Source organism: Leuciscus leuciscus (assembly GCF_965113295.1).
Source record: "Leuciscus leuciscus genome assembly, chromosome: 6".
In the NCBI taxonomy this organism is placed as follows: domain Eukaryota; kingdom Metazoa; phylum Chordata; class Actinopteri; order Cypriniformes; family Leuciscidae; genus Leuciscus; species Leuciscus leuciscus.
Genome location: NC_138730.1, coordinates 2,454,264 through 2,480,978, shown reverse-complemented (window position 1 = coordinate 2,480,978; position 26,715 = coordinate 2,454,264). Strand labels below are relative to the sequence as shown.

Below are 26,715 nucleotides of genomic sequence, written 5' to 3'. Positions count from 1 at the left end.
CATCTACAATCACATCTGAGATTTCTCAACGGCAATCGGGTGAAAGAGACAAATTTAGCCGTCTAGCCCCATTGACTCCCATTCATTTTGCACTCATGGCGAGCGCCCCCAGTGGAACTCTGGTGGTACTACAACCAAAATTCGGTACAATAGGGCTTAATAGGGAGTGGACAGGCTCTCCGTAGACGGGCTCTGATAATAAGAATGATATAGAGCAGAATAACAATAAAAAAAGAATAATAGCATTGTTAGTTCATGTTAGTAAACACATTAACTAAAGTTAACTGATTAACCTTATTGTAAAGTGTTACCAATCATTCTAAAACACTGATTTGGTGCTCAGTTATTATCTGTTATTACTTAAGCTTTAAATATAAATCTTTTGTAACACTGTCTTTACTCTCACATTTGATTATTAATGCCTCTTTACTGAATAAAAGTATTTAAAAATATAAATCCAAACTTTTGAATGTAGCATCACGATTTCCACATGGAAAACTGTACAGATATAATTTTTGGCCTGACTGTCATACAAGTGACACTGAAGACTGGGGTAACCATGCTGAAAATTCAGCTTTCATCACAGGAATAAATAAATTACAGTTTACAATATATTACAATAGAAAACCATTATTTATAATGTAAGAATATTTACTGTTTTTGCTGCTTTTTGAATAAATGCAGCCTCGTGAGCGTACACATCTTTTTTTTTTTTAAGATAGTGTATGTGTTGTTCCTACATCGCTATTATCATCAGTCACTCGTTTAGTCATTTGCCAATGTGACTGCACTTATGTAGAATACAATTATTTATTTAAAACTAAAGTGTCTATAGAGTTATTCTATGTGATTAACTGTTTTAATGTAAAAAAATAAAACCTTTTGCAGTAGCAAGTATCACTTGGTGCATCTTAAACAAAGCGGGTTTGTCTGATTGGCTCAAATCAACCTGACATTAGAAGCGCGCGCCTGCGAGCATATTGTGCACTTCCGGGTGTCACGCGCCAGCGGAGCAACGGCCATTGATGAATGAGCTCAGACTCTCTCCAGATATTATTATCATAGACTGCGAGAGGAAAGCGGGAGTAACGGTAACTGTATGATTTACAGTAGTTTAATCGATCCGACAGTAGTTATGACAGCTCTGGTAAAGCCAGTGAGTGCTAGCCTGATCTGATTCTCATGTTTTCTCCGCTAAAATATCTGTTTATGTCGGCAGTATATGTGCTGAATGATTAGGCTAACGTTATATAGAAAGTTCCAAATACTGAACCGTGCTGTCTGATATCGGAATGGTTATTTTCAGCATAAATGAAGTCGTCCATAAACACGAGAGTAACGTACAATACTGAGTTTAGAAATAAGATTTCGGGCGATTCGATCATTTAAAATCCATTCAGTCATTGTATTTGTTCTGTAAATGTAATATATATAGATCTTTGTTATTATTAATTCCAAGGACACACATATGTGTAACGCTGACAATAGTGGAAATCAAGAGAGAAACATGACATTACCGTGATAGTAGAAGATTTTTTATTGGATATGTTTGTATAACTTAAAAAATTGTATTAAAAAAAGAGTTTTATCATTCATATACAAAACTAAAAATACTGAATATGTTATAATAGAAACACTGAAAGTCTTAATACAGTGGCATCGGTGCTTTGAATAGCTTTCTAAAGCTTTTCACAGAAACACGATCAGAGAAAAGGTTCAGTGTTATTTCACACAATCAGCTGTGAGTTTATGGTCCATATCCTCTCATGGCACACACCTTTTTAATATTCATGAGGGACATGTGACCATCATAATGATGAATTCAGCGCTAAATACTAATAATGACGTTCTGCTCCAACAGTTTCCAGGTGTAAAAGAAGAACGAGTGACAGGATTGTAAAGATGGAGTTTATTAAAGAGGAGAGTGAAGACACGAGTGATGCAGAAACATGCCGAGAGAAGGATGAAGAAACTGAGGAACAGAGAGGTCGGTGATCATTCTTCACTCTTCATTAATGACTGTTTGGTGAAAATCACAGGAGCATTTTTCTTTCATTTACTAATAATCACATTTGTTCCACTCTCTATGTATAGTGAGGGTTTGTCTTTAAAAACCCAAACAATGAATACAACGTTTTTTAGCATCTCGTGTCTCTCTTTCAGAATGATCTCTTTGCATCTTGTTGTGTTCTGGTGCTTAAACAAACGGCATATCTTTATTTAAAGCAGATGATCATTATAAAATGAGCCCAGAAATGATGTATAGCGTCACTTGCACATTTGATTTAGACATTATTGTACATTATATCTGCACACAAGAAGTGTACTTTGTAAATTTTTTGCCAATTTGGAAAACTTAAAGAGAAAGTTTTTATTTATATTCGTTGGACTATTTCCAGACTTCTATTTGGATATATTTTTAAAATGCATTTTATTCCTGTGATGTAAATCATTACTCCAGTCTTCAGTTTCACATAATCCTTCAGAAATAATTCTAATATGCTCATTTGATGCTCAAAAAACATTATTATTATGAATGTTGATAACAGTTTTTTCAGTTCAGGATTTTTTGATGAATAGAAAGTTCAAAACAACAGCATTTATCTGAAATAGAAATCTATTGTAACATTATTCACTACCGTTCAAAAGTTTGGGTTCAGTAAGAGTTTAGTTTTTTGTTGCTGTTTTTTTGTTTTGTTTAAAAAAAAAGAAAAGAAATTAATACTTTTATTTAACGAGGATGCCTTATATTGATCAATAGTGACAGTAAAAAAGACATTTATAATGTTACAAAATCTTTCTATTTCAGATAAATGTTGTTCTTTTGAACTTTTAGTTCATCAAAGAATCCTGATTTTTATTTTTTACACAACTGTTTTCAACATTGATAAGCAGAAATGTTACTTGAGCATCAAATCATCATATTAGAGTGATTTCTGAAGGATCATGTGACACTGTAGACTTGAGTAATGATGCTGAACATTCAGCTTTGATTACAGGAATAAATTGCATTTTAAATTATATTATATATTATACATTTCTTTTAAATTGTAAAAATATTTCACAATATCACTGTTTTTGCTGTAATTTGGATCAAATAAATGCAGCCTTGGTGCGCAGTAGAGACTTGTATGAAGGTAATATGATGCCATAAAGAATCGCATGCGTTCATAAGATTGCAAGCGTATAAATTTGCATGCGCAAATTTGTAAAGGTGTAAATCGCCTTTCATGTGTAAGAAAAAATAAATATTTGCAGCATTTTACTGTTATTCGTAAGTGTAATTCATGTTTTGTGAAACTGCAGCTTCATGCTAACACAAAATAAATAGGATCTGTATTCTTCTGACTTCCATTTTTCCGCGCTTACACTTTTGGCAATGTTTTTGCGCACAAATACGGCCAAAAGCATGGCAAGCCTTTGAACCGCAATTTGCAAGCGAAAACAACAGAGTCAGGAACTGCAAAACAGATTCATTGTGTAAAATCAAACTTTGTGTAAAAAAATAAACTGTTGCAAATGTCTAAATGACTTGTTGTGTACATGAGGCAAAAAAGTTCCCGAAATAACCCGTTTGTACAGTTGCGTCTTTCTTTAACCTGCGCTTCCAGTTTTGGCACGATTCTCTCACTCATTGAGTTTTGCAAGCATGAAGAGGAGGGCGGGTACACCTTCTTCACGTAGCTGATCAAATGAGCTTCTCACTGACTCGTTTTACTCTTATCTGATTGGTTCATAAAACATGCCAGTCAACAGAACACATCTTTATCTTCATTTGGCTCAGAAACGTTCTCGTTGCCGAAATTAGGGATGGACCCGAATATTCGAATATTCGTTCGGTGGGTTTTTTTTGCACACCTGGCATCCCCCTCGAAACGGTTCTCATTCGTGCTTGAATATGTTCAACAATATAAAATCTGACGAAATACAATACTCTTTTTTACAATGATCTTATATAGCCTAGCCATTTTTAATAGGATGGACAGTTGAAGAAACCCAACCTCGTTATTTGCTTCTTCGTGGCCTAGTAAAGTGTGCCTGCAACGGGAGTATTCTCTGGCTAGAGCGCAGAACAGCGGAGTGTGTGTGGACAGAAGTGCAGAACAGTGGAGTGTGTGTGTGTGGACAGAAGTGTAGAACAGCGGAGTGTGTGGGGACAGAAGTGTAGAACAGCGGAGTGTGTGTGGACAGAAGAGCAGAACAGCGGAGTGTGTGTGGACAGAAGAGCAGAACAGCGGAGTGTGTGTGGACAGAAGTGCAGAACAGCGGAGTGTGTGTGGACAGAAGTGCAGAACAGCGGAGTGTGTGTGGACAGAAGTGTAGAACAGTGGAGTGTGTGTGGACAGAAGTGCAGAACAGCGGAGTGTGTGTGGACAGAAGTGTAGAACAGCGGAGTGTGTGTGGACAGAAGTGTAGAACAGCGGAGTGTGTGTGGACAGAAGTGCAGAACAGTGGAGTGTGTGTGGACAGAAGAGCAGAACAGCGGAGTGTGTGTGGACAGAAGTGTAGAACAGTGGAGTGTGTGTGGACAGAAGTGTAGAACAGCGGAGTGTGTGTGGACAGAAGTGTAGAACAGCGGAGTGTGTGTGGACAGAAGTGCAGAACAGCGGAGTGTGTGTGGACAGAAGTGCAGAACAGTGGAGTGTGTGTGGACAGAAGTGTAGAACAGCGGAGTGTGTGTGGACAGAAGTGCAGAACAGTGGAGTGTGTGTGGACAGAAGTGCAGAACAGCGGAGTGTGTGTGGACAGAAGTGCAGAACAGCGGAGTGTGTGTGGACAGAAGTGTAGAACAGCGGAGTGTGTGTGGACAGAAGTGCAGAACAGTGGAGTGTGTGTGGACAGAAGTGTAGAACAGCGGAGTGTGTGTGGACAGAAGTGCAGAACAGCGGAGTGTGTGTGGACAGAAGTGTAGAACAGCGGAGTGTGTGTGGACAGAAGTGTAGAACAGCGGAGTGTGTGTGGACAGAAGTGCAGAACAGCGGAGTGTGTGTGGACAGAAGTGTAGAACAGCGGAGTGTGTGTGGACAGAAGTGTAGAACAGCGGAGTGTGTGTGGACAGAAGTGTAGAACAGTGGAGTGTGTGTGGACAGAAGTGCAGAACAGCGGAGTGTGTGTGGACAGAAGTGCAGAACAGTGGAGTGTGTGTGGACAGAAGTGCAGAACAGCGGAGTGTGTGTGGACAGAAGCGCAGAACAGCGGAGTGTGTGTGGACAGAAGTGTAGAACAGCGGAGTGTGTGTGGACAGAAGTGCAGAACAGTGGAGTGTGTGTGGACAGAAGTGCAGAACAGTGGAGTGTGTGTGGACAGAAGTGCAGAACAGTGGAGTGTGTGTGTGGACAGAAGTGTAGAACAGTGGAGTGTGTGTGTGGACAGAAGTGCAGAACAGTGGAGTGTGTGTGTGGACAGAAGTGCAGAACAGTGGAGTGTGTGTGTGGACAGAAGTGCAGAACAGCGGAGTGTGTGTGGACAGAAGTGCAGAACAGCGGAGTGTGTGTGGACAGAAGTGTAGAACAGTGGAGTGTGTGTGGACAGAAGTGCAGAACAGCGGAGTGTGTGTGGACAGAAGTGTAGAACAGTGGAGTGTGTGTGGACAGAAGTGCAGAACAGCGGAGTGTGTGTGGACAGAAGTGCAGAACAGCGGAGTGTGTGGACAGAAGTGCAGAACAGCGGAGTGTGTGTGGACAGAAGTGCAGAACAGCGGAGTGTGTGTGGACAGAAGCGCGGAACAGTGGAGTGTGTGTGGACAAGTGCAGAACAGCGGAGTGTGTGTGGACAGAAGTGCAGAACAGTGGAGTGTGTGTGGACAAGTGCAGAACAGCGGAGTGTGTGTGGACAGAAGTGTAGAACAGCGGAGTGTGTGTGGACAGAAGTGCAGAACAGCGGAGTGTGTGTGGACAGAAGTGTAGAACAGTGAAGTGTGTGTGGACAGAAGTGCAGAACAGTGGAGTGTGTGTGTGGACAGAAGTGCAGAACAGCGGAGTGTGTGTGGACAGAAGTGCAGAACAGCGGAGTGTGTGTGGACAGAAGTGTAGAACAGCGGAGTGTGTGTGGACAGAAGTGCAGAACAGCGGAGTGTGTGTGGACTAGGGGTGGGCGATATGGTAAAAATATCATATCACGATTTTTTTCAGGAAAATCACGATTAACGATTTTATCACGATTCTTTTTTATGTTGGTTTTACTATTTTGTGACTGAGCATTACAGCCAAACTAATGTCCATATTTTAAAAACAAAGCCTTAGGTAACAAAATATTAAATAAAAAAGAATGGCAGACGGGGCGAAGATAAAAAATATTTGTCATTATTTTCTTTGTTATTAAATATTAAGATCAAAGATACACATTACACACACAACTTAATATACAAATTAAATAAACAGGGCTTTGTTTTCAGCTACAGTAGGTGTATTTAACAGTAGCATAGAAGAAAGTAATTAAATGAACAAATATGAAAATAAAACAAAACATAGACTTCACTGTATAAATTATAAATTGATACTTATTAAAGCTACTATTAAAGTTATCAGTCAAGAGCAGTGAGTGATTTTCTCTTTGCATTTTGTTGTTTTATTAACAATAAAGGGATAGTTCTCCTAAAAATTCAAATTGTCATAATTTACTCTCTCAAGTTGTTTTAAACTCGAATAAGTTTCTTTCTTCTGTTGAAAATAAAAGTTATTTGGAAGAATGTGACTTCCATAGTATATTTTTCTCCTATGGAAGTCAATGGGGACCAGCTACTGTTTGTATAGCCACATTCTTCAAAATATTAATATTAGAAAAATATTAGAAACTATTAGAAGGAAATTAATACAGGCTTGGAACAACATTATAGTGCGTAAATAATGAGATCATTTTTATTTTTGGGTGAACTACCCCTTTAAGGACAAACGGCAGCGTGTTTACTATTGCTACTGTCTCTTTAAGAGCTGCACTCGACGCGTCTTTTATACACGCATTTGACAAGCAGATTTTCTCTCAATTTTCTCAAGTTTGCTTTCACTTTAGACATCACCGACTTTGTTTATGTAAACCTTGTGTGTATTTGACAGTATTAGCACAATAAGACTCGAAAGATAACTTAGACCAGTATCCAGGCGCTGGTACACAGGCTTTTAGTGCATGTGAGCTTCACATGTACGCGCTGAGAAACGCACACGTTAGAACAGCGCTTCAGCACGCGAATTAAATGTTTAACCGACAAGGCATTAAAGCACATGCAAATTATGAACTTTTGTGAACTGTAGTGTCCCGTTCCGCTGCGTTAACATTTGATCTGATACGTGGCGTTGTTCAGTATGTTGGGACAGAGGCGCCAGAACAGTAACTGAGGATGCGCGATACTACGATATTTCTTCAAAAGCAGATCGTGGAGACATTTTAATCGTCCACGATCAAAAATCGTCATATCGCACACCCCTAGTGTGGACAGAAGAGCAGAACAGCGGAGTGTGTGTGGACAGAAGCGCAGAACAGCGGAGTGTGTGTGTGGACAGAAGCGCAGAACAGCGGAGTGTGTGTGTGGACAGAAGTGCAGAACAGCGGAGTGTGTGAGGACAGAAGTGCAGAACAGCGGAGTGTGTGTGGACAGAAGTGCAGAACAGCGGAGTGTGTGTGTGTGGACAGAAGTGTAGAACAGTGGAGTGTGTGTGGACAGAAGTGCAGAACAGTGGAGTGTGTGTGGACAGAAGTGTAGAACAGCGGAGTGTGTGTGTGTGGACAGAAGTGTAGAACAGTGGAGTGTGTGTGGACAGAAGTGTAGAACAGCGGAGTGTGTGTGTGTGGACAGAAGTGCAGAACAGCGGAGTGTGTGTGGACAGAAGAGCAGAACAGCGGAGTGTGTGTGGACAGAAGTGTAGAACAGCGGAGTGTGTGTGGACAGAAGTGCAGAACAGCGGAGAGTGTGTGGACAGAAGTGCAGAACAGCGGAGTGTGTGTGGACAGAAGTGCAGAACAGCGGAGTGTGTGTGGACAGAAGTGCAGAACAGCGGAGAGTGTGTGTGGACAGAAGTGTAGAACAGCGGAGTGTGTGTGGACAGAAGTGTAGAACAGTGGAGTGTGTGTGGACAGAAGTGCAGAACAGTGGAGTGTGTGTGGACCGAAGTGCAGAACAGCGGAGTGTGTGTGTGGACAGAAGTGTAGAACAGCGGAGTGTGTGTGGACAGAAGTGTAGAACAGCGGAGTGTGTGTGGACAGAAGTGTAGAACAGCGGAGTGTGTGTGGACAGAAGTGTAGAACAGCGGAGTGTGTGTGGACAGAAGTGTAGAACAGCGGAGTGTGTGTGGACAGAAGTGTAGAACAGCGGAGTGTGTGTGTGGACAGAAGTGCAGAACAGCGGAGTGTGTGTGTGTGGACAGAAGTGCATGAGAACAGCGGAGTGTGTGTGGACAGAAGTGTAGAACAGTGGACAAGTGTAGAACAGCGGAGTGTGTGTGTGGACAGAAGTGCAGAACAGCGGAGTGTGTGTGTGTGGACAGAAGTGTAGAACAGTGGAGTGTGTGTGGACAGAAGTGCAGAACAGTGGAGTGTGTGTGTGTGGACAGAAGTGCAGAACAGCGGAGTGTGTGTGTGTGGACAGAAGTGTAGAACAGTGGAGTGTGTGTGGACAGAAGTGTAGAACAGCGGAGTGTGTGTGTGGACAGAAGTGCAGAACAGTGGAGTGTGTGTGGACAGAAGTGCAGAACAGCGGAGTGTGTGTGTGTGGACAGAAGTGTAGAACAGCGGAGTGTGTGTGGACAGAAGTGTAGAACAGTGGAGTGTGTGTGGACAGAAGTGCAGAACAGTGGAGTGTGTGTGGACAGAAGTGCAGAACAGTGGAGTGTGTGTGGACAGAAGTGCAGAACAGCGGAGTGTGTGTGGACAGAAGTGCAGAACAGTGGAGTGTGTGTGGACAGAAGTGCAGAACAGCGGAGTGTGTGTGGACAGAAGTGCAGAACAGCGGAGTGTGTGTGGACAGAAGTGTAGAACAGTGGAGTGTGTGTGGACAGAAGTGTAGAACAGCGGAGTGTGTGTGGACAGAAGTGTAGAACAGCGGAGTGTGTGTGGACAGAAGTGCAGAACAGCGGAGTGTGTGTGGACAGAAGTGCAGAATAGCGGAGTGTGTGTGGACAGAAGTGCAGAACAGCGGAGTGTGTGTGTGGACAGAAGTGCATGAGAACAGCGGAGTGTGTGTGGACAGAAGTGCATGAGAACAGCGGAGTGTGTGTGTGGACAGAAGTGCATGAGAACAGCGGAGTGTGTGTGGACAGAAGTGCATGAGAACAGCGGAGTGTGTGTGGACAGAAGTGCAGAACAGCGGAGAGTGTGTGTGGACAGAAGTGCAGAACAGCGGAGTGTGTGTGTGGACAGAAGTGTAGAACAGTGGAGTGTGTGTGTGGACAGAAGTGCATGAGAACAGCGGAGTGTGTGTGGACAGAAGTGCAGAACAGTGGAGTGTGTGTGGACAGAAGTGTAGAACAGTGGAGTGTGTGTGTGGACAGAAGTGCAGAACAGCGGAGTGTGTGTGTGTGGACAGAAGTGCATGAGAACAGCGGAGTGTGTGTGGACAGAAGTGCAGAACAGCGGAGTGTGTGTGTGTGGACAGAAGTGCATGAGAACAGCGGAGTGTGTGTGTGGACAGAAGTGCAGAACAGCGGAGTGTGTGTGGACAGAAGTGCAGAACAGCGGAGTGTGTGTGTGTGGACAGAAGTGCATGAGAACAGCGGAGTGTGTGTGTGGACAGAAGTGCAGAACAGCGGAGTGTGTGTGTGGACAGAAGTGCAGAACAGCGGAGTGTGTGTGGACAGAAGTGCAGAACAGCGGAGTGTGTGTGTGTGGACAGAAGTGCATGAGAACAGCGGAGTGTGTGTGTGGACAGAAGTGCAGAACAGCGGAGTGTGTGTGGACAGAAGTGCAGAACAGCGGAGTGTGTGTGTGGACAGAAGTGTAGAACAGTGGAGTGTGTGTGGACAGAAGTGTACAACAGTGGAGTGTGTGTGTGGACAGAAGTGCATGAGAACAGCGGAGTGTGTGTGGACAGAAGTGCAGAACAGCAGAGAGTGTGTGTGGACAGAAGTGCAGAACAGCGGAGAGTGTGTGTGGACAGAAGTGTAGAACAGCGGAGTGTGTGTGGACAGAAGTGCAGAACAGCGGAGTGTGTGTGGACAGAAGTGCAGAACAGCGGAGAGTGTGTGTGGACAGAAGTGCAGAACAGCGGAGAGTGTGTGTGGACAGAAGTGTAGAACAGCGGAGTGTGTGTGTGGACAGAAGTGCAGAACAGCGGAGTGTGTGTGGACAGAAGTGCATGAGAACAGCGGAGTGTGTGTGTGGACAGAAGTGCAGAACAGCGGAGTGTGTGTGGACAGAAGTGCAGAACAGCGGAGAGTGTGTGTGGACAGAAGTGTAGAACAGCGGAGTGTGTGTGGACAGAAGTGCAGAACAGCGGAGTGTGTGAGGACAGAAGTGCAGAACAGCGGAGTGTGTGTGGACAGAAGTGCAGAACAGCGGAGTGTGTGTGGACAGAAGTGCAGAACAGCGGAGTGTGTGTGGACAGAAGTGTAGAACAGCGGAGTGTGTGTGGACAGAAGTGCAGAACAGCGGAGAGTGTGTGTGGACAGAAGTGCAGAACAGCGGAGAGTGTGTGTGGACAGAAGTGTAGAACAGCGGAGAGTGTGTGTGGACAGAAGTGTAGAACAGCGGAGTGTGTGTGGACAGAAGTGTAGAACAGCGGAGAGTGTGTGTGGACAGAAGTGTAGAACAGCGGAGTGTGTGTGGACAGAAGTGCAGAACAGCGGAGAGTGTGTGTGGACAGAAGTGCAGAACAGCGGAGAGTGTGTGTGGACAGAAGTGCAGAACAGCGGAGAGTGTGTGTGGACAGAAGTGTAGAACAGTGGAGTGTGTGTGTGGACAGAAGTGCATGAGAACAGTGGAGTGTGTGTGGACAGAAGTGCAGAACAGCGGAGTGTGTGTGGACAGAAGTGCAGAACAGCGGAGAGTGTGTGTGGACAGAAGTGCAGAACAGCGGAGAGTGTGTGTGGACAGAAGTGTAGAACAGCGGAGTGTGTGTGGACAGAAGTGCATGAGAACAGCGGAGTGTGTGTGGACAGAAGTGCATGAGAACAGCGGAGTGTGTGTGTGGACAGAAGCGCAGAACAGCGGAGTGTGTGTGGACAGAAGTGCAGAACAGCGGAGTGTGTGTGGACAGAAGAGCAGAACAGCGGAGTGTGTGTGGACAGAAGCGCAGAACAGTGGAGTGTGTGTGGACAGAAGTGTAGAACAGCGGAGTGTGTGTGGACAGAAGTGTAGAACAGCGGAGTGTGTGTGGACAGAAGTGTAGAACAGTGGAGTGTGTGTGGACAGAAGTGCAGAACAGCGGAGTGTGTGTGGACAGAAGTGCAGAACAGCGGAGTGTGTGTGGACAGAAGCGCAGAACAGTGGAGTGTGTGTGGACAGAAGTGTAGAACAGCGGAGTGTGTGTGGACAGAAGTGTAGAACAGTGGAGTGTGTGTGGACAGAAGTGCAGAACAGTGGAGTGTGTGTGTGGACAGAAGTGCAGAACAGCGGAGTGTGTGTGGACAGAAGTGCAGAACAGCGGAGTGTGTGTGGACAGAAGTGTAGAACAGCGGAGTGTGTGTGGACAGAAGTGCAGAACAGTGGAGTGTGTGTGGACAGAAGTGTAGAACAGTGGAGTGTGTGTGGACAGAAGTGCAGAACAGCGGAGTGTGTGTGTGGACAGAAGTGTAGAACAGTGGAGTGTGTGTGGACAGAAGTGCAGAACAGTGGAGTGTGTGTGTGGACAGAAGTGCAGAACAGCGGAGTGTGTGTGGACAGAAGTGTAGAACAGTGGAGTGTGTGTGGACAGAAGTGCAGAACAGCGGAGTGTGTGTGGACAGAAGTGTAGAACAGTGGAGTGTGTGGACAGAAGTGTAGAACAGTGGAGTGTGTGTGGACAGAAGTGCAGAACAGTGGAGTGTGTGTGGACAGAAGTGCAGAACAGCGGAGTGTGTGTGGACAGAAGTGCAGAACAGCGGAGTGTGTGTGGACAGAAGTGTAGAACAGCAGAGAGTGTGTGTGTGGACAGAAGTGCAGAACAGCGGAGAGTGTGTGTGTGGACAGAAGTGCAGAACAGCGGAGTGTGTGTGGACAGAAGTGTAGAACAGTGGAGTGTGTGTGGACAGAAGTGTAGAACAGTGGAGTGTGTGTGGACAGAAGTGTAGAACAGTGGAGTGTGTGTGGACAGAAGTGCAGAACAGCGGAGTGTGTGTGTGGACAGAAGTGCAGAACAGTGGAGTGTGTGTGTGGACAGAAGTGCAGAACAGCGGAGTGTGTGTGGACAGAAGTGTAGAACAGTGGAGTGTGTGTGGACAGAAGTGCAGAACAGCGGAGTGTGTGTGGACAGAAGTGTAGAACAGTGGAGTGTGTGGACAGAAGTGTAGAACAGTGGAGTGTGTGTGGACAGAAGTGTAGAACAGCGGAGTGTGTGTGGACAGAAGTGCAGAACAGCGGAGTGTGTGTGGACAGAAGTGCAGAACAGCGGAGTGTGTGTGGACAGAAGTGCAGAACAGCGGAGTGTGTGTGGACAGAAGTGCAGAACAGCGGAGTGTGTGTGGACAGAAGTGTAGAACAGCGGAGAGTGTGTGTGTGGACAGAAGTGCAGAACAGCGGAGTGTGTGTGGACAGAAGAGAAGAACAGCGGAGTGTGTGTGGACAGAAGTGCAGAACAGCGGAGTGTGTGTGGACAGAAGTGCAGAACAGCGGAGTGTGTGTGGACAGAAGTGTAGAACAGCGGAGTGTGTGTGGACAGAAGTGCAGAACAGCGGAGTGTGTGTGGACTAGGGGTGGGCGATATGGTAAAAATATCATATCACGATTTTTTTCAGGAAAATCACGATTAACGATTTTATCACGATTCTTTTTTATGTTGGTTTTACTATTTTGTGACTGAGCATTACAGCCAAACTAATGTCCATATTTTAAAAACAAAGCCTTAGGTAACAAAATATTAAATAAAAAAGAATGGCAGACGGGGCGAAGATAAAAAATATTTGTCATTATTTTCTTTGTTATTAAATATTAAGATCAAAGATACACATTACACACACAACTTAATATACAAATTAAATAAACAGGGCTTTGTTTTCAGCTACAGTAGGTGTATTTAACAGTAGCATAGAAGAAAGTAATTAAATGAACAAATATGAAAATAAAACAAAACATAGACTTCACTGTATAAATTATAAATTGATACTTATTAAAGCTACTATTAAAGTTATCAGTCAAGAGCAGTGAGTGATTTTCTCTTTGCATTTTGTTGTTTTATTAACAATAAAGGGATAGTTCTCCTAAAAATTCAAATTGTCATAATTTACTCTCTCAAGTTGTTTTAAACTCGAATAAGTTTCTTTCTTCTGTTGAAAATAAAAGTTATTTGGAAGAATGTGACTTCCATAGTATATTTTTCTCCTATGGAAGTCAATGGGGACCAGCTACTGTTTGTATAGCCACATTCTTCAAAATATTAATATTAGAAAAATATTAGAAACTATTAGAAGGAAATTAATACAGGCTTGGAACAACATTATAGTGCGTAAATAATGAGATCATTTTTATTTTTGGGTGAACTACCCCTTTAAGGACAAACGGCAGCGTGTTTACTATTGCTACTGTCTCTTTAAGAGCTGCACTCGACGCGTCTTTTATACACGCATTTGACAAGCAGATTTTCTCTCAATTTTCTCAAGTTTGCTTTCACTTTAGACATCACCGACTTTGTTTATGTAAACCTTGTGTGTATTTGACAGTATTAGCACAATAAGACTCGAAAGATAACTTAGACCAGTATCCAGGCGCTGGTACACAGGCTTTTAGTGCATGTGAGCTTCACATGTACGCGCTGAGAAACGCACACGTTAGAACAGCGCTTCAGCACGCGAATTAAATGTTTAACCGACAAGGCATTAAAGCACATGCAAATTATGAACTTTTGTGAACTGTAGTGTCCCGTTCCGCTGCGTTAACATTTGATCTGATACGTGGCGTTGTTCAGTATGTTGGGACAGAGGCGCCAGAACAGTAACTGAGGATGCGCGATACTACGATATTTCTTCAAAAGCAGATCGTGGAGACATTTTAATCGTCCACGATCAAAAATCGTCATATCGCACACCCCTAGTGTGGACAGAAGAGCAGAACAGCGGAGTGTGTGTGGACAGAAGCGCAGAACAGCGGAGTGTGTGTGTGGACAGAAGCGCAGAACAGCGGAGTGTGTGTGTGGACAGAAGTGCAGAACAGCGGAGTGTGTGAGGACAGAAGTGCAGAACAGCGGAGTGTGTGTGGACAGAAGTGCAGAACAGCGGAGTGTGTGTGTGTGGACAGAAGTGTAGAACAGTGGAGTGTGTGTGGACAGAAGTGCAGAACAGTGGAGTGTGTGTGGACAGAAGTGTAGAACAGCGGAGTGTGTGTGTGTGGACAGAAGTGTAGAACAGTGGAGTGTGTGTGGACAGAAGTGTAGAACAGCGGAGTGTGTGTGTGTGGACAGAAGTGCAGAACAGCGGAGTGTGTGTGGACAGAAGAGCAGAACAGCGGAGTGTGTGTGGACAGAAGTGTAGAACAGCGGAGTGTGTGTGGACAGAAGTGCAGAACAGCGGAGAGTGTGTGGACAGAAGTGCAGAACAGCGGAGTGTGTGTGGACAGAAGTGCAGAACAGCGGAGTGTGTGTGGACAGAAGTGCAGAACAGCGGAGAGTGTGTGTGGACAGAAGTGTAGAACAGCGGAGTGTGTGTGGACAGAAGTGTAGAACAGTGGAGTGTGTGTGGACAGAAGTGCAGAACAGTGGAGTGTGTGTGGACCGAAGTGCAGAACAGCGGAGTGTGTGTGTGGACAGAAGTGTAGAACAGCGGAGTGTGTGTGGACAGAAGTGTAGAACAGCGGAGTGTGTGTGGACAGAAGTGTAGAACAGCGGAGTGTGTGTGGACAGAAGTGTAGAACAGCGGAGTGTGTGTGGACAGAAGTGTAGAACAGCGGAGTGTGTGTGGACAGAAGTGTAGAACAGCGGAGTGTGTGTGTGGACAGAAGTGCAGAACAGCGGAGTGTGTGTGTGTGGACAGAAGTGCATGAGAACAGCGGAGTGTGTGTGGACAGAAGTGTAGAACAGTGGACAAGTGTAGAACAGCGGAGTGTGTGTGTGGACAGAAGTGCAGAACAGCGGAGTGTGTGTGTGTGGACAGAAGTGTAGAACAGTGGAGTGTGTGTGGACAGAAGTGCAGAACAGTGGAGTGTGTGTGTGTGGACAGAAGTGCAGAACAGCGGAGTGTGTGTGTGTGGACAGAAGTGTAGAACAGTGGAGTGTGTGTGGACAGAAGTGTAGAACAGCGGAGTGTGTGTGTGGACAGAAGTGCAGAACAGTGGAGTGTGTGTGGACAGAAGTGCAGAACAGCGGAGTGTGTGTGTGTGGACAGAAGTGTAGAACAGCGGAGTGTGTGTGGACAGAAGTGTAGAACAGTGGAGTGTGTGTGGACAGAAGTGCAGAACAGTGGAGTGTGTGTGGACAGAAGTGCAGAACAGTGGAGTGTGTGTGGACAGAAGTGCAGAACAGCGGAGTGTGTGTGGACAGAAGTGCAGAACAGTGGAGTGTGTGTGGACAGAAGTGCAGAACAGCGGAGTGTGTGTGGACAGAAGTGCAGAACAGCGGAGTGTGTGTGGACAGAAGTGTAGAACAGTGGAGTGTGTGTGGACAGAAGTGTAGAACAGCGGAGTGTGTGTGGACAGAAGTGTAGAACAGCGGAGTGTGTGTGGACAGAAGTGCAGAACAGCGGAGTGTGTGTGGACAGAAGTGCAGAATAGCGGAGTGTGTGTGGACAGAAGTGCAGAACAGCGGAGTGTGTGTGTGGACAGAAGTGCATGAGAACAGCGGAGTGTGTGTGGACAGAAGTGCATGAGAACAGCGGAGTGTGTGTGTGGACAGAAGTGCATGAGAACAGCGGAGTGTGTGTGGACAGAAGTGCATGAGAACAGCGGAGTGTGTGTGGACAGAAGTGCAGAACAGCGGAGAGTGTGTGTGGACAGAAGTGCAGAACAGCGGAGTGTGTGTGTGGACAGAAGTGTAGAACAGTGGAGTGTGTGTGTGGACAGAAGTGCATGAGAACAGCGGAGTGTGTGTGGACAGAAGTGCAGAACAGTGGAGTGTGTGTGGACAGAAGTGTAGAACAGTGGAGTGTGTGTGTGGACAGAAGTGCAGAACAGCGGAGTGTGTGTGTGTGGACAGAAGTGCATGAGAACAGCGGAGTGTGTGTGGACAGAAGTGCAGAACAGCGGAGTGTGTGTGTGTGGACAGAAGTGCATGAGAACAGCGGAGTGTGTGTGTGGACAGAAGTGCAGAACAGCGGAGTGTGTGTGGACAGAAGTGCAGAACAGCGGAGTGTGTGTGTGTGGACAGAAGTGCATGAGAACAGCGGAGTGTGTGTGTGGACAGAAGTGCAGAACAGCGGAGTGTGTGTGTGGACAGAAGTGCAGAACAGCGGAGTGTGTGTGGACAGAAGTGCAGAACAGCGGAGTGTGTGTGTGTGGACAGAAGTGCATGAGAACAGCGGAGTGTGTGTGTGGACAGAAGTGCAGAACAGCGGAGTGTGTGTGGACAGAAGTGCAGAACAGCGGAGTGTGTGTGTGGACAGAAGTGTAGAACAGTGGAGTGTGTGTGGACAGAAGTGTACAACAGTGGAGTGTGTGTGTGGACAGAAGTGCATGAGAACAGCGGAGTGTGTGTGGACAGAAGTGCAGAACAGCAGAGAGTGTGTGTGGACAGAAGTGCAGAACAGCGGAGAGTGTGTGTGGACAGAAGTGTAGAACAGCGGAGTGTGTGTGGACAGAAGTGCAGAACAGCGGAGTGTGTGTGGACAGAAGTGCAGAACAGCGGAGAGTGTGTGTGGACAGAAGTGCAGAACAGCGGAGAGTGTGTGTGGACAGAAGTGTAGAACAGCGGAGTGTGTGTGTGGACAGAAGTGCAGAACAGCGGAGTGTGTGTGGACAGAAGTGCATGAGAACAGCGGAGTGTGTGTGTGGACAGAAGTGCAGAACAGCGGAGTGTGTGTGGACAGAAGTGCAGAACAGCGGAGAGTGTGTGTGGACAGAAGTGTAGAACAGCGGAGTGTGTGTGGACAGAAGTGCAGAACAGCGGAGTGTGTGAGGACAGAAGTGCAGAACAGCGGAGTGTGTGTGGACAGAAGTGCAGAACAGCGGAGTGTGTGTGGACAGAAGTGCAGAACAGCGGAGTGTGTGTGGACAGAAGTGTAGAACAGCGGAGTGTGTGTGGACAGAAGTGCAGAACAGCGGAGAGTGTGTGTGGACAGAAGTGCAGAACAGCGGAGAGTGTGTGTGGACAGAAGTGTAGAACAGCGGAGAGTGTGTGTGGACAGAAGTGTAGAACAGCGGAGTGTGTGTGGACAGAAGTGTAGAACAGCGGAGAGTGTGTGTGGACAGAAGTGTAGAACAGCGGAGTGTGTGTGGACAGAAGTGCAGAACAGCGGAGAGTGTGTGTGGACAGAAGTGCAGAACAGCGGAGAGTGTGTGTGGACAGAAGTGCAGAACAGCGGAGAGTGTGTGTGGACAGAAGTGTAGAACAGTGGAGTGTGTGTGTGGACAGAAGTGCATGAGAACAGTGGAGTGTGTGTGGACAGAAGTGCAGAACAGCGGAGTGTGTGTGGACAGAAGTGCAGAACAGCGGAGAGTGTGTGTGGACAGAAGTGCAGAACAGCGGAGAGTGTGTGTGGACAGAAGTGTAGAACAGCGGAGTGTGTGTGGACAGAAGTGCATGAGAACAGCGGAGTGTGTGTGGACAGAAGTGCATGAGAACAGCGGAGTGTGTGTGTGGACAGAAGCGCAGAACAGCGGAGTGTGTGTGGACAGAAGTGCAGAACAGCGGAGTGTGTGTGGACAGAAGAGCAGAACAGCGGAGTGTGTGTGGACAGAAGCGCAGAACAGTGGAGTGTGTGTGGACAGAAGTGTAGAACAGCGGAGTGTGTGTGGACAGAAGTGTAGAACAGCGGAGTGTGTGTGGACAGAAGTGTAGAACAGTGGAGTGTGTGTGGACAGAAGTGCAGAACAGCGGAGTGTGTGTGGACAGAAGTGCAGAACAGCGGAGTGTGTGTGGACAGAAGCGCAGAACAGTGGAGTGTGTGTGGACAGAAGTGTAGAACAGCGGAGTGTGTGTGGACAGAAGTGTAGAACAGTGGAGTGTGTGTGGACAGAAGTGCAGAACAGTGGAGTGTGTGTGTGGACAGAAGTGCAGAACAGCGGAGTGTGTGTGGACAGAAGTGCAGAACAGCGGAGTGTGTGTGGACAGAAGTGTAGAACAGCGGAGTGTGTGTGGACAGAAGTGCAGAACAGTGGAGTGTGTGTGGACAGAAGTGTAGAACAGTGGAGTGTGTGTGGACAGAAGTGCAGAACAGCGGAGTGTGTGTGTGGACAGAAGTGTAGAACAGTGGAGTGTGTGTGGACAGAAGTGCAGAACAGTGGAGTGTGTGTGTGGACAGAAGTGCAGAACAGCGGAGTGTGTGTGGACAGAAGTGTAGAACAGTGGAGTGTGTGTGGACAGAAGTGCAGAACAGCGGAGTGTGTGTGGACAGAAGTGTAGAACAGTGGAGTGTGTGGACAGAAGTGTAGAACAGTGGAGTGTGTGTGGACAGAAGTGCAGAACAGTGGAGTGTGTGTGGACAGAAGTGCAGAACAGCGGAGTGTGTGTGGACAGAAGTGCAGAACAGCGGAGTGTGTGTGGACAGAAGTGTAGAACAGCAGAGAGTGTGTGTGTGGACAGAAGTGCAGAACAGCGGAGAGTGTGTGTGTGGACAGAAGTGCAGAACAGCGGAGTGTGTGTGGACAGAAGTGTAGAACAGTGGAGTGTGTGTGGACAGAAGTGTAGAACAGTGGAGTGTGTGTGGACAGAAGTGTAGAACAGTGGAGTGTGTGTGGACAGAAGTGCAGAACAGCGGAGTGTGTGTGTGGACAGAAGTGCAGAACAGTGGAGTGTGTGTGTGGACAGAAGTGCAGAACAGCGGAGTGTGTGTGGACAGAAGTGTAGAACAGTGGAGTGTGTGTGGACAGAAGTGCAGAACAGCGGAGTGTGTGTGGACAGAAGTGTAGAACAGTGGAGTGTGTGGACAGAAGTGTAGAACAGTGGAGTGTGTGTGGACAGAAGTGTAGAACAGCGGAGTGTGTGTGGACAGAAGTGCAGAACAGCGGAGTGTGTGTGGACAGAAGTGCAGAACAGCGGAGTGTGTGTGGACAGAAGTGCAGAACAGCGGAGTGTGTGTGGACAGAAGTGCAGAACAGCGGAGTGTGTGTGGACAGAAGTGTAGAACAGCGGAGAGTGTGTGTGTGGACAGAAGTGCAGAACAGCGGAGTGTGTGTGGACAGAAGAGAAGAACAGCGGAGTGTGTGTGGACAGAAGTGCAGAACAGCGGAGTGTGTGTGGACAGAAGTGCAGAACAGCGGAGTGTGTGTGGACAGAAGTGTAGAACAGCGGAGTGTGTGTGGACAGAAGTGCAGAACAGCGGAGTGTGTGTGGACTAGGGGTGGGCGATATGGTAAAAATATCATATCACGATTTTTTTCAGGAAAATCACGATTAACGATTTTATCACGATTCTTTTTTATGTTGGTTTTACTATTTTGTGACTGAGCATTACAGCCAAACTAATGTCCATATTTTAAAAACAAAGCCTTAGGTAACAAAATATTAAATAAAAAAGAATGGCAGACGGGGCGAAGATAAAAAATATTTGTCATTATTTTCTTTGTTATTAAATATTAAGATCAAAGATACACATTACACACACAACTTAATATACAAATTAAATAAACAGGGCTTTGTTTTCAGCTACAGTAGGTGTATTTAACAGTAGCATAGAAGAAAGTAATTAAATGAACAAATATGAAAATAAAACAAAACATAGACTTCACTGTATAAATTATAAATTGATACTTATTAAAGCTACTATTAAAGTTATCAGTCAAGAGCAGTGAGTGATTTTCTCTTTGCATTTTGTTGTTTTATTAACAATAAAGGGATAGTTCTCCTAAAAATTCAAATTGTCATAATTTACTCTCTCAAGTTGTTTTAAACTCGAATAAGTTTCTTTCTTCTGTTGAAAATAAAAGTTATTTGGAAGAATGTGACTTCCATAGTATATTTTTCTCCTATGGAAGTCAATGGGGACCAGCTACTGTTTGTATAGCCACATTCTTCAAAATATTAATATTAGAAAAATATTAGAAACTATTAGAAGGAAATTAATACAGGCTTGGAACAACATTATAGTGCGTAAATAATGAGATCATTTTTATTTTTGGGTGAACTACCCCTTTAAGGACAAACGGCAGCGTGTTTACTATTGCTACTGTCTCTTTAAGAGCTGCACTCGACGCGTCTTTTATACACGCATTTGACAAGCAGATTTTCTCTCAATTTTCTCAAGTTTGCTTTCACTTTAGACATCACCGACTTTGTTTATGTAAACCTTGTGTGTATTTGACAGTATTAGCACAATAAGACTCGAAAGATAACTTAGACCAGTATCCAGGCGCTGGTACACAGGCTTTTAGTGCATGTGAGCTTCACATGTACGCGCTGAGAAACGCACACGTTAGAACAGCGCTTCAGCACGCGAATTAAATGTTTAACCGACAAGGCATTAAAGCACATGCAAATTATGAACTTTTGTGAACTGTAGTGTCCCGTTCCGCTGCGTTAACATTTGATCTGATACGTGGCGTTGTTCAGTATGTTGGGACAGAGGCGCCAGAACAGTAACTGAGGATGCGCGATACTACGATATTTCTTCAAAAGCAGATCGTGGAGACATTTTAATCGTCCACGATCAAAAATCGTCATATCGCACACCCCTAGTGTGGACAGAAGAGCAGAACAGCGGAGTGTGTGTGGACAGAAGCGCAGAACAGCGGAGTGTGTGTGTGGACAGAAGCGCAGAACAGCGGAGTGTGTGTGTGGACAGAAGTGCAGAACAGTGGAGTGTGTGTGGACAGAAGTGCAGAACAGCGGAGTGTGTGTGTGTGGACAGAAGTGTAGAACAGTGGAGTGTGTGTGGACAGAAGTGCAGAACAGTGGAGTGTGTGTGGACAGAAGTGTAGAACAGCGGAGTGTGTGTGTGTGGACAGAAGTGTAGAACAGTGGAGTGTGTGTGGACAGAAGTGTAGAACAGCGGAGTGTGTGTGTGTGGACAGAAGTGCAGAACAGCGGAGTGTGTGTGGACAGAAGAGCAGAACAGCGGAGTGTGTGTGGACAGAAGTGTAGAACAGCGGAGAGTGTGTGTGGACAGAAGTGTAGAACAGCGGAGTGTGTGTGGACAGAAGTGTAGAACAGTGGAGTGTGTGTGGACAGAAGTGCAGAACAGTGGAGTGTGTGTGGACCGAAGTGCAGAACAGCGGAGTGTGTGTGTGGACAGAAGTGTAGAACAGCGGAGTGTGTGTGGACAGAAGTGTAGAACAGCGGAGTGTGTGTGGACAGAAGTGTAGAACAGCGGAGTGTGTGTGGACAGAAGTGTAGAACAGCGGAGTGTGTGTGGACAGAAGTGTAGAACAGCGGAGTGTGTGTGGACAGAAGTGTAGAACAGCGGAGTGTGTGTGTGGACAGAAGTGCAGAACAGCGGAGTGTGTGTGTGTGGACAGAAGTGCATGAGAACAGCGGAGTGTGTGTGGACAGAAGTGTAGAACAGTGGACAAGTGTAGAACAGCGGAGTGTGTGTGTGGACAGAAGTGCAGAACAGCGGAGTGTGTGTGTGTGGACAGAAGTGTAGAACAGTGGAGTGTGTGTGGACAGAAGTGCAGAACAGTGGAGTGTGTGTGTGTGGACAGAAGTGCAGAACAGCGGAGTGTGTGTGTGTGGACAGAAGTGTAGAACAGTGGAGTGTGTGTGGACAGAAGTGTAGAACAGCGGAGTGTGTGTGTGGACAGAAGTGCAGAACAGTGGAGTGTGTGTGGACAGAAGTGCAGAACAGCGGAGTGTGTGTGTGTGGACAGAAGTGTAGAACAGCGGAGTGTGTGTGGACAGAAGTGTAGAACAGTGGAGTGTGTGTGGACAGAAGTGCAGAACAGTGGAGTGTGTGTGGACAGAAGTGCAGAACAGTGGAGTGTGTGTGGACAGAAGTGCAGAACAGCGGAGTGTGTGTGGACAGAAGTGCAGAACAGTGGAGTGTGTGTGGACAGAAGTGCAGAACAGCGGAGTGTGTGTGGACAGAAGTGCAGAACAGCGGAGTGTGTGTGGACAGAAGTGTAGAACAGTGGAGTGTGTGTGGACAGAAGTGTAGAACAGCGGAGTGTGTGTGGACAGAAGTGTAGAACAGCGGAGTGTGTGTGGACAGAAGTGCAGAACAGCGGAGTGTGTGTGGACAGAAGTGCAGAATAGCGGAGTGTGTGTGGACAGAAGTGCAGAACAGCGGAGTGTGTGTGTGGACAGAAGTGCATGAGAACAGCGGAGTGTGTGTGGACAGAAGTGCAGAACAGCGGAGTGTGTGTGGACAGAAGTGCATGAGAACAGCGGAGTGTGTGTGGACAGAAGTGCATGAGAACAGCGGAGTGTGTGTGGACAGAAGTGCAGAACAGTGGAGTGTGTGTGGACAGAAGTGCATGAGAACAGCGGAGTGTGTGTGGACAGAAGTGCATGAGAACAGCGGAGTGTGTGTGTGGACAGAAGTGCATGAGAACAGCGGAGTGTGTGTGGACAGAAGTGCATGAGAACAGCGGAGTGTGTGTGGACAGAAGTGCAGAACAGCGGAGAGTGTGTGTGGACAGAAGTGCAGAACAGCGGAGTGTGTGTGTGGACAGAAGTGTAGAACAGTGGAGTGTGTGTGTGGACAGAAGTGCATGAGAACAGCGGAGTGTGTGTGGACAGAAGTGCAGAACAGTGGAGTGTGTGTGGACAGAAGTGTAGAACAGTGGAGTGTGTGTGTGGACAGAAGTGCAGAACAGCGGAGTGTGTGTGTGTGGACAGAAGTGCATGAGAACAGCGGAGTGTGTGTGGACAGAAGTGCAGAACAGCGGAGTGTGTGTGTGTGGACAGAAGTGCATGAGAACAGCGGAGTGTGTGTGTGGACAGAAGTGCAGAACAGCGGAGTGTGTGTGGACAGAAGTGCAGAACAGCGGAGTGTGTGTGTGTGGACAGAAGTGCATGAGAACAGCGGAGTGTGTGTGTGGACAGAAGTGCAGAACAGCGGAGTGTGTGTGTGGACAGAAGTGCAGAACAGCGGAGTGTGTGTGGACAGAAGTGCAGAACAGCGGAGTGTGTGTGTGTGGACAGAAGTGCATGAGAACAGCGGAGTGTGTGTGTGGACAGAAGTGCAGAACAGCGGAGTGTGTGTGGACAGAAGTGCAGAACAGCGGAGTGTGTGTGTGGACAGAAGTGTAGAACAGTGGAGTGTGTGTGGACAGAAGTGTACAACAGTGGAGTGTGTGTGTGGACAGAAGTGCATGAGAACAGCGGAGTGTGTGTGGACAGAAGTGCAGAACAGCAGAGAGTGTGTGTGGACAGAAGTGCAGAACAGCGGAGAGTGTGTGTGGACAGAAGTGTAGAACAGCGGAGTGTGTGTGGACAGAAGTGCAGAACAGCGGAGTGTGTGTGGACAGAAGTGCAGAACAGCGGAGAGTGTGTGTGGACAGAAGTGCAGAACAGCGGAGAGTGTGTGTGGACAGAAGTGTAGAACAGCGGAGTGTGTGTGTGGACAGAAGTGCAGAACAGCGGAGTGTGTGTGGACAGAAGTGCATGAGAACAGCGGAGTGTGTGTGTGGACAGAAGTGCAGAACAGCGGAGTGTGTGTGGACAGAAGTGCAGAACAGCGGAGAGTGTGTGTGGACAGAAGTGTAGAACAGCGGAGTGTGTGTGGACAGAAGTGCAGAACAGCGGAGTGTGTGAGGACAGAAGTGCAGAACAGCGGAGTGTGTGTGGACAGAAGTGCAGAACAGCGGAGTGTGTGTGGACAGAAGTGCAGAACAGCGGAGTGTGTGTGGACAGAAGTGTAGAACAGCGGAGTGTGTGTGGACAGAAGTGCAGAACAGCGGAGAGTGTGTGTGGACAGAAGTGCAGAACAGCGGAGAGTGTGTGTGGACAGAAGTGTAGAACAGCGGAGAGTGTGTGTGGACAGAAGTGCAGAACAGCGGAGAGTGTGTGTGGACAGAAGTGCAGAACAGCGGAGAGTGTGTGTGGACAGAAGTGCAGAACAGCGGAGAGTGTGTGTGGACAGAAGTGTAGAACAGTGGAGTGTGTGTGTGGACAGAAGTGCATGAGAACAGTGGAGTGTGTGTGGACAGAAGTGCAGAACAGCGGAGTGTGTGTGGACAGAAGTGCAGAACAGCGGAGAGTGTGTGTGGACAGAAGTGCAGAACAGCGGAGAGTGTGTGTGGACAGAAGTGTAGAACAGCGGAGTGTGTGTGGACAGAAGTGCATGAGAACAGCGGAGTGTGTGTGGACAGAAGTGCATGAGAACAGCGGAGTGTGTGTGTGGACAGAAGCGCAGAACAGCGGAGTGTGTGTGGACAGAAGTGCAGAACAGCGGAGTGTGTGTGGACAGAAGAGCAGAACAGCGGAGTGTGTGTGGACAGAAGCGCAGAACAGTGGAGTGTGTGTGGACAGAAGTGTAGAACAGCGGAGTGTGTGTGGACAGAAGTGTAGAACAGCGGAGTGTGTGTGGACAGAAGTGTAGAACAGTGGAGTGTGTGTGGACAGAAGTGCAGAACAGCGGAGTGTGTGTGGACAGAAGTGCAGAACAGCGGAGTGTGTGTGGACAGAAGCGCAGAACAGTGGAGTGTGTGTGGACAGAAGTGTAGAACAGCGGAGTGTGTGTGGACAGAAGTGTAGAACAGTGGAGTGTGTGTGGACAGAAGTGCAGAACAGTGGAGTGTGTGTGTGGACAGAAGTGCAGAACAGCGGAGTGTGTGTGGACAGAAGTGCAGAACAGCGGAGTGTGTGTGGACAGAAGTGTAGAACAGCGGAGTGTGTGTGGACAGAAGTGCAGAACAGTGGAGTGTGTGTGGACAGAAGTGTAGAACAGTGGAGTGTGTGTGGACAGAAGTGCAGAACAGCGGAGTGTGTGTGTGGACAGAAGTGTAGAACAGTGGAGTGTGTGTGGACAGAAGTGCAGAACAGTGGAGTGTGTGTGTGGACAGAAGTGCAGAACAGCGGAGTGTGTGTGGACAGAAGTGTAGAACAGTGGAGTGTGTGTGGACAGAAGTGCAGAACAGCGGAGTGTGTGTGGACAGAAGTGTAGAACAGTGGAGTGTGTGGACAGAAGTGTAGAACAGTGGAGTGTGTGTGGACAGAAGTGTAGAACAGCGGAGTGTGTGTGGACAGAAGTGCAGAACAGTGGAGTGTGTGTGGACAGAAGTGCAGAACAGCGGAGTGTGTGTGGACAGAAGTGCAGAACAGCGGAGTGTGTGTGGACAGAAGTGTAGAACAGCAGAGAGTGTGTGTGTGGACAGAAGTGCAGAACAGCGGAGAGTGTGTGTGTGGACAGAAGTGCAGAACAGCGGAGTGTGTGTGGACAGAAGTGTAGAACAGTGGAGTGTGTGTGGACAGAAGTGTAGAACAGTGGAGTGTGTGTGGACAGAAGTGTAGAACAGTGGAGTGTGTGTGGACAGAAGTGCAGAACAGCGGAGTGTGTGTGTGGACAGAAGTGCAGAACAGTGGAGTGTGTGTGTGGACAGAAGTGCAGAACAGCGGAGTGTGTGTGGACAGAAGTGTAGAACAGTGGAGTGTGTGTGGACAGAAGTGCAGAACAGCGGAGTGTGTGTGGACAGAAGTGTAGAACAGTGGAGTGTGTGGACAGAAGTGTAGAACAGTGGAGTGTGTGTGGACAGAAGTGTAGAACAGCGGAGTGTGTGTGGACAGAAGTGCAGAACAGCGGAGTGTGTGTGGACAGAAGTGCAGAACAGCGGAGTGTGTGTGGACAGAAGTGCAGAACAGCGGAGTGTGTGTGGACAGAAGTGCAGAACAGCGGAGTGTGTGTGGACAGAAGTGTAGAACAGCGGAGAGTGTGTGTGTGGACAGAAGTGCAGAACAGCGGAGTGTGTGTGGACAGAAGAGAAGAACAGCGGAGTGTGTGTGGACAGAAGTGCAGAACAGCGGAGTGTGTGTGGACAGAAGTGTAGAACAGCGGAGTGTGTGTGGACAGAAGTGTAGAACAGCGGAGTGTGTGTGGACAGAAGTGCAGAACAGCGGTGTGTGTGTGGACAGAAGCGCAGAACAGCGGAGTGTGTGTGGACAGAAGCGTAGAACAGCGGAGTGTGTGTGGACAGAAGTGCAGAACAGCGGAGTGTGTGTGGACAGAAGTGCAGAACAGCGGAGTGTGTGTGGACAGAAGTGTAGAACAGCGGAGTGTGTGTGGACAGAAGTGTAGAACAGCGGAGTGTGTGTGGACAGAAGTGTAGAACAGCGGAGTGTGTGTGGACAGAAGTGTAGAACAGCGGAGTGTGTGTGGACAGAAGTGTAGAACAGCGGAGTGTGTGTGGACAGAAGTGTAGAACAGCGGAGTGTGTGTGGACAGAAGTGTAGAACAGCGGAGTGTGTGTGGACAGAAGTGCAGAACAGCGGAGTGTGTGTGGACAGAAGTGCAGAACAGCGGAGTGTGTGTGGACAGAAGTGCAGAACAGCGGAGTGTGTGTGGACAGAAGTGCAGAACAGCGGAGTGTGTGTGGACAGAAGTGTAGAACAGCGGAGTGTGTGTGGACAGAAGTGTAGAA

The 26,715-nt window shown here is 47.1% G+C and overlaps 1 protein-coding gene across 2 annotated transcripts in view; it reads left to right on the top strand.

Annotated features, from left to right (window-relative positions):
* The first annotated feature begins 998 nt into the window (after nt 1-998).
* The window catches only part of LOC309501982 (uncharacterized protein), a 39,518-nt gene continuing 13,801 nt past the window's right edge, over nt 999-26,715 (top strand). For both annotated transcript variants that reach the window (XM_082174288.1, XM_082174287.1), the window contains exons 1-2: nt 999-1,091; nt 1,862-1,987. In XM_082174288.1, the coding sequence (XP_082030414.1) occupies nt 1,903-1,987 (85 nt within the window). In that variant the 5' untranslated portion in view covers nt 999-1,091; nt 1,862-1,902. The remainder of the gene's footprint in view (nt 1,092-1,861; nt 1,988-26,715) is intronic.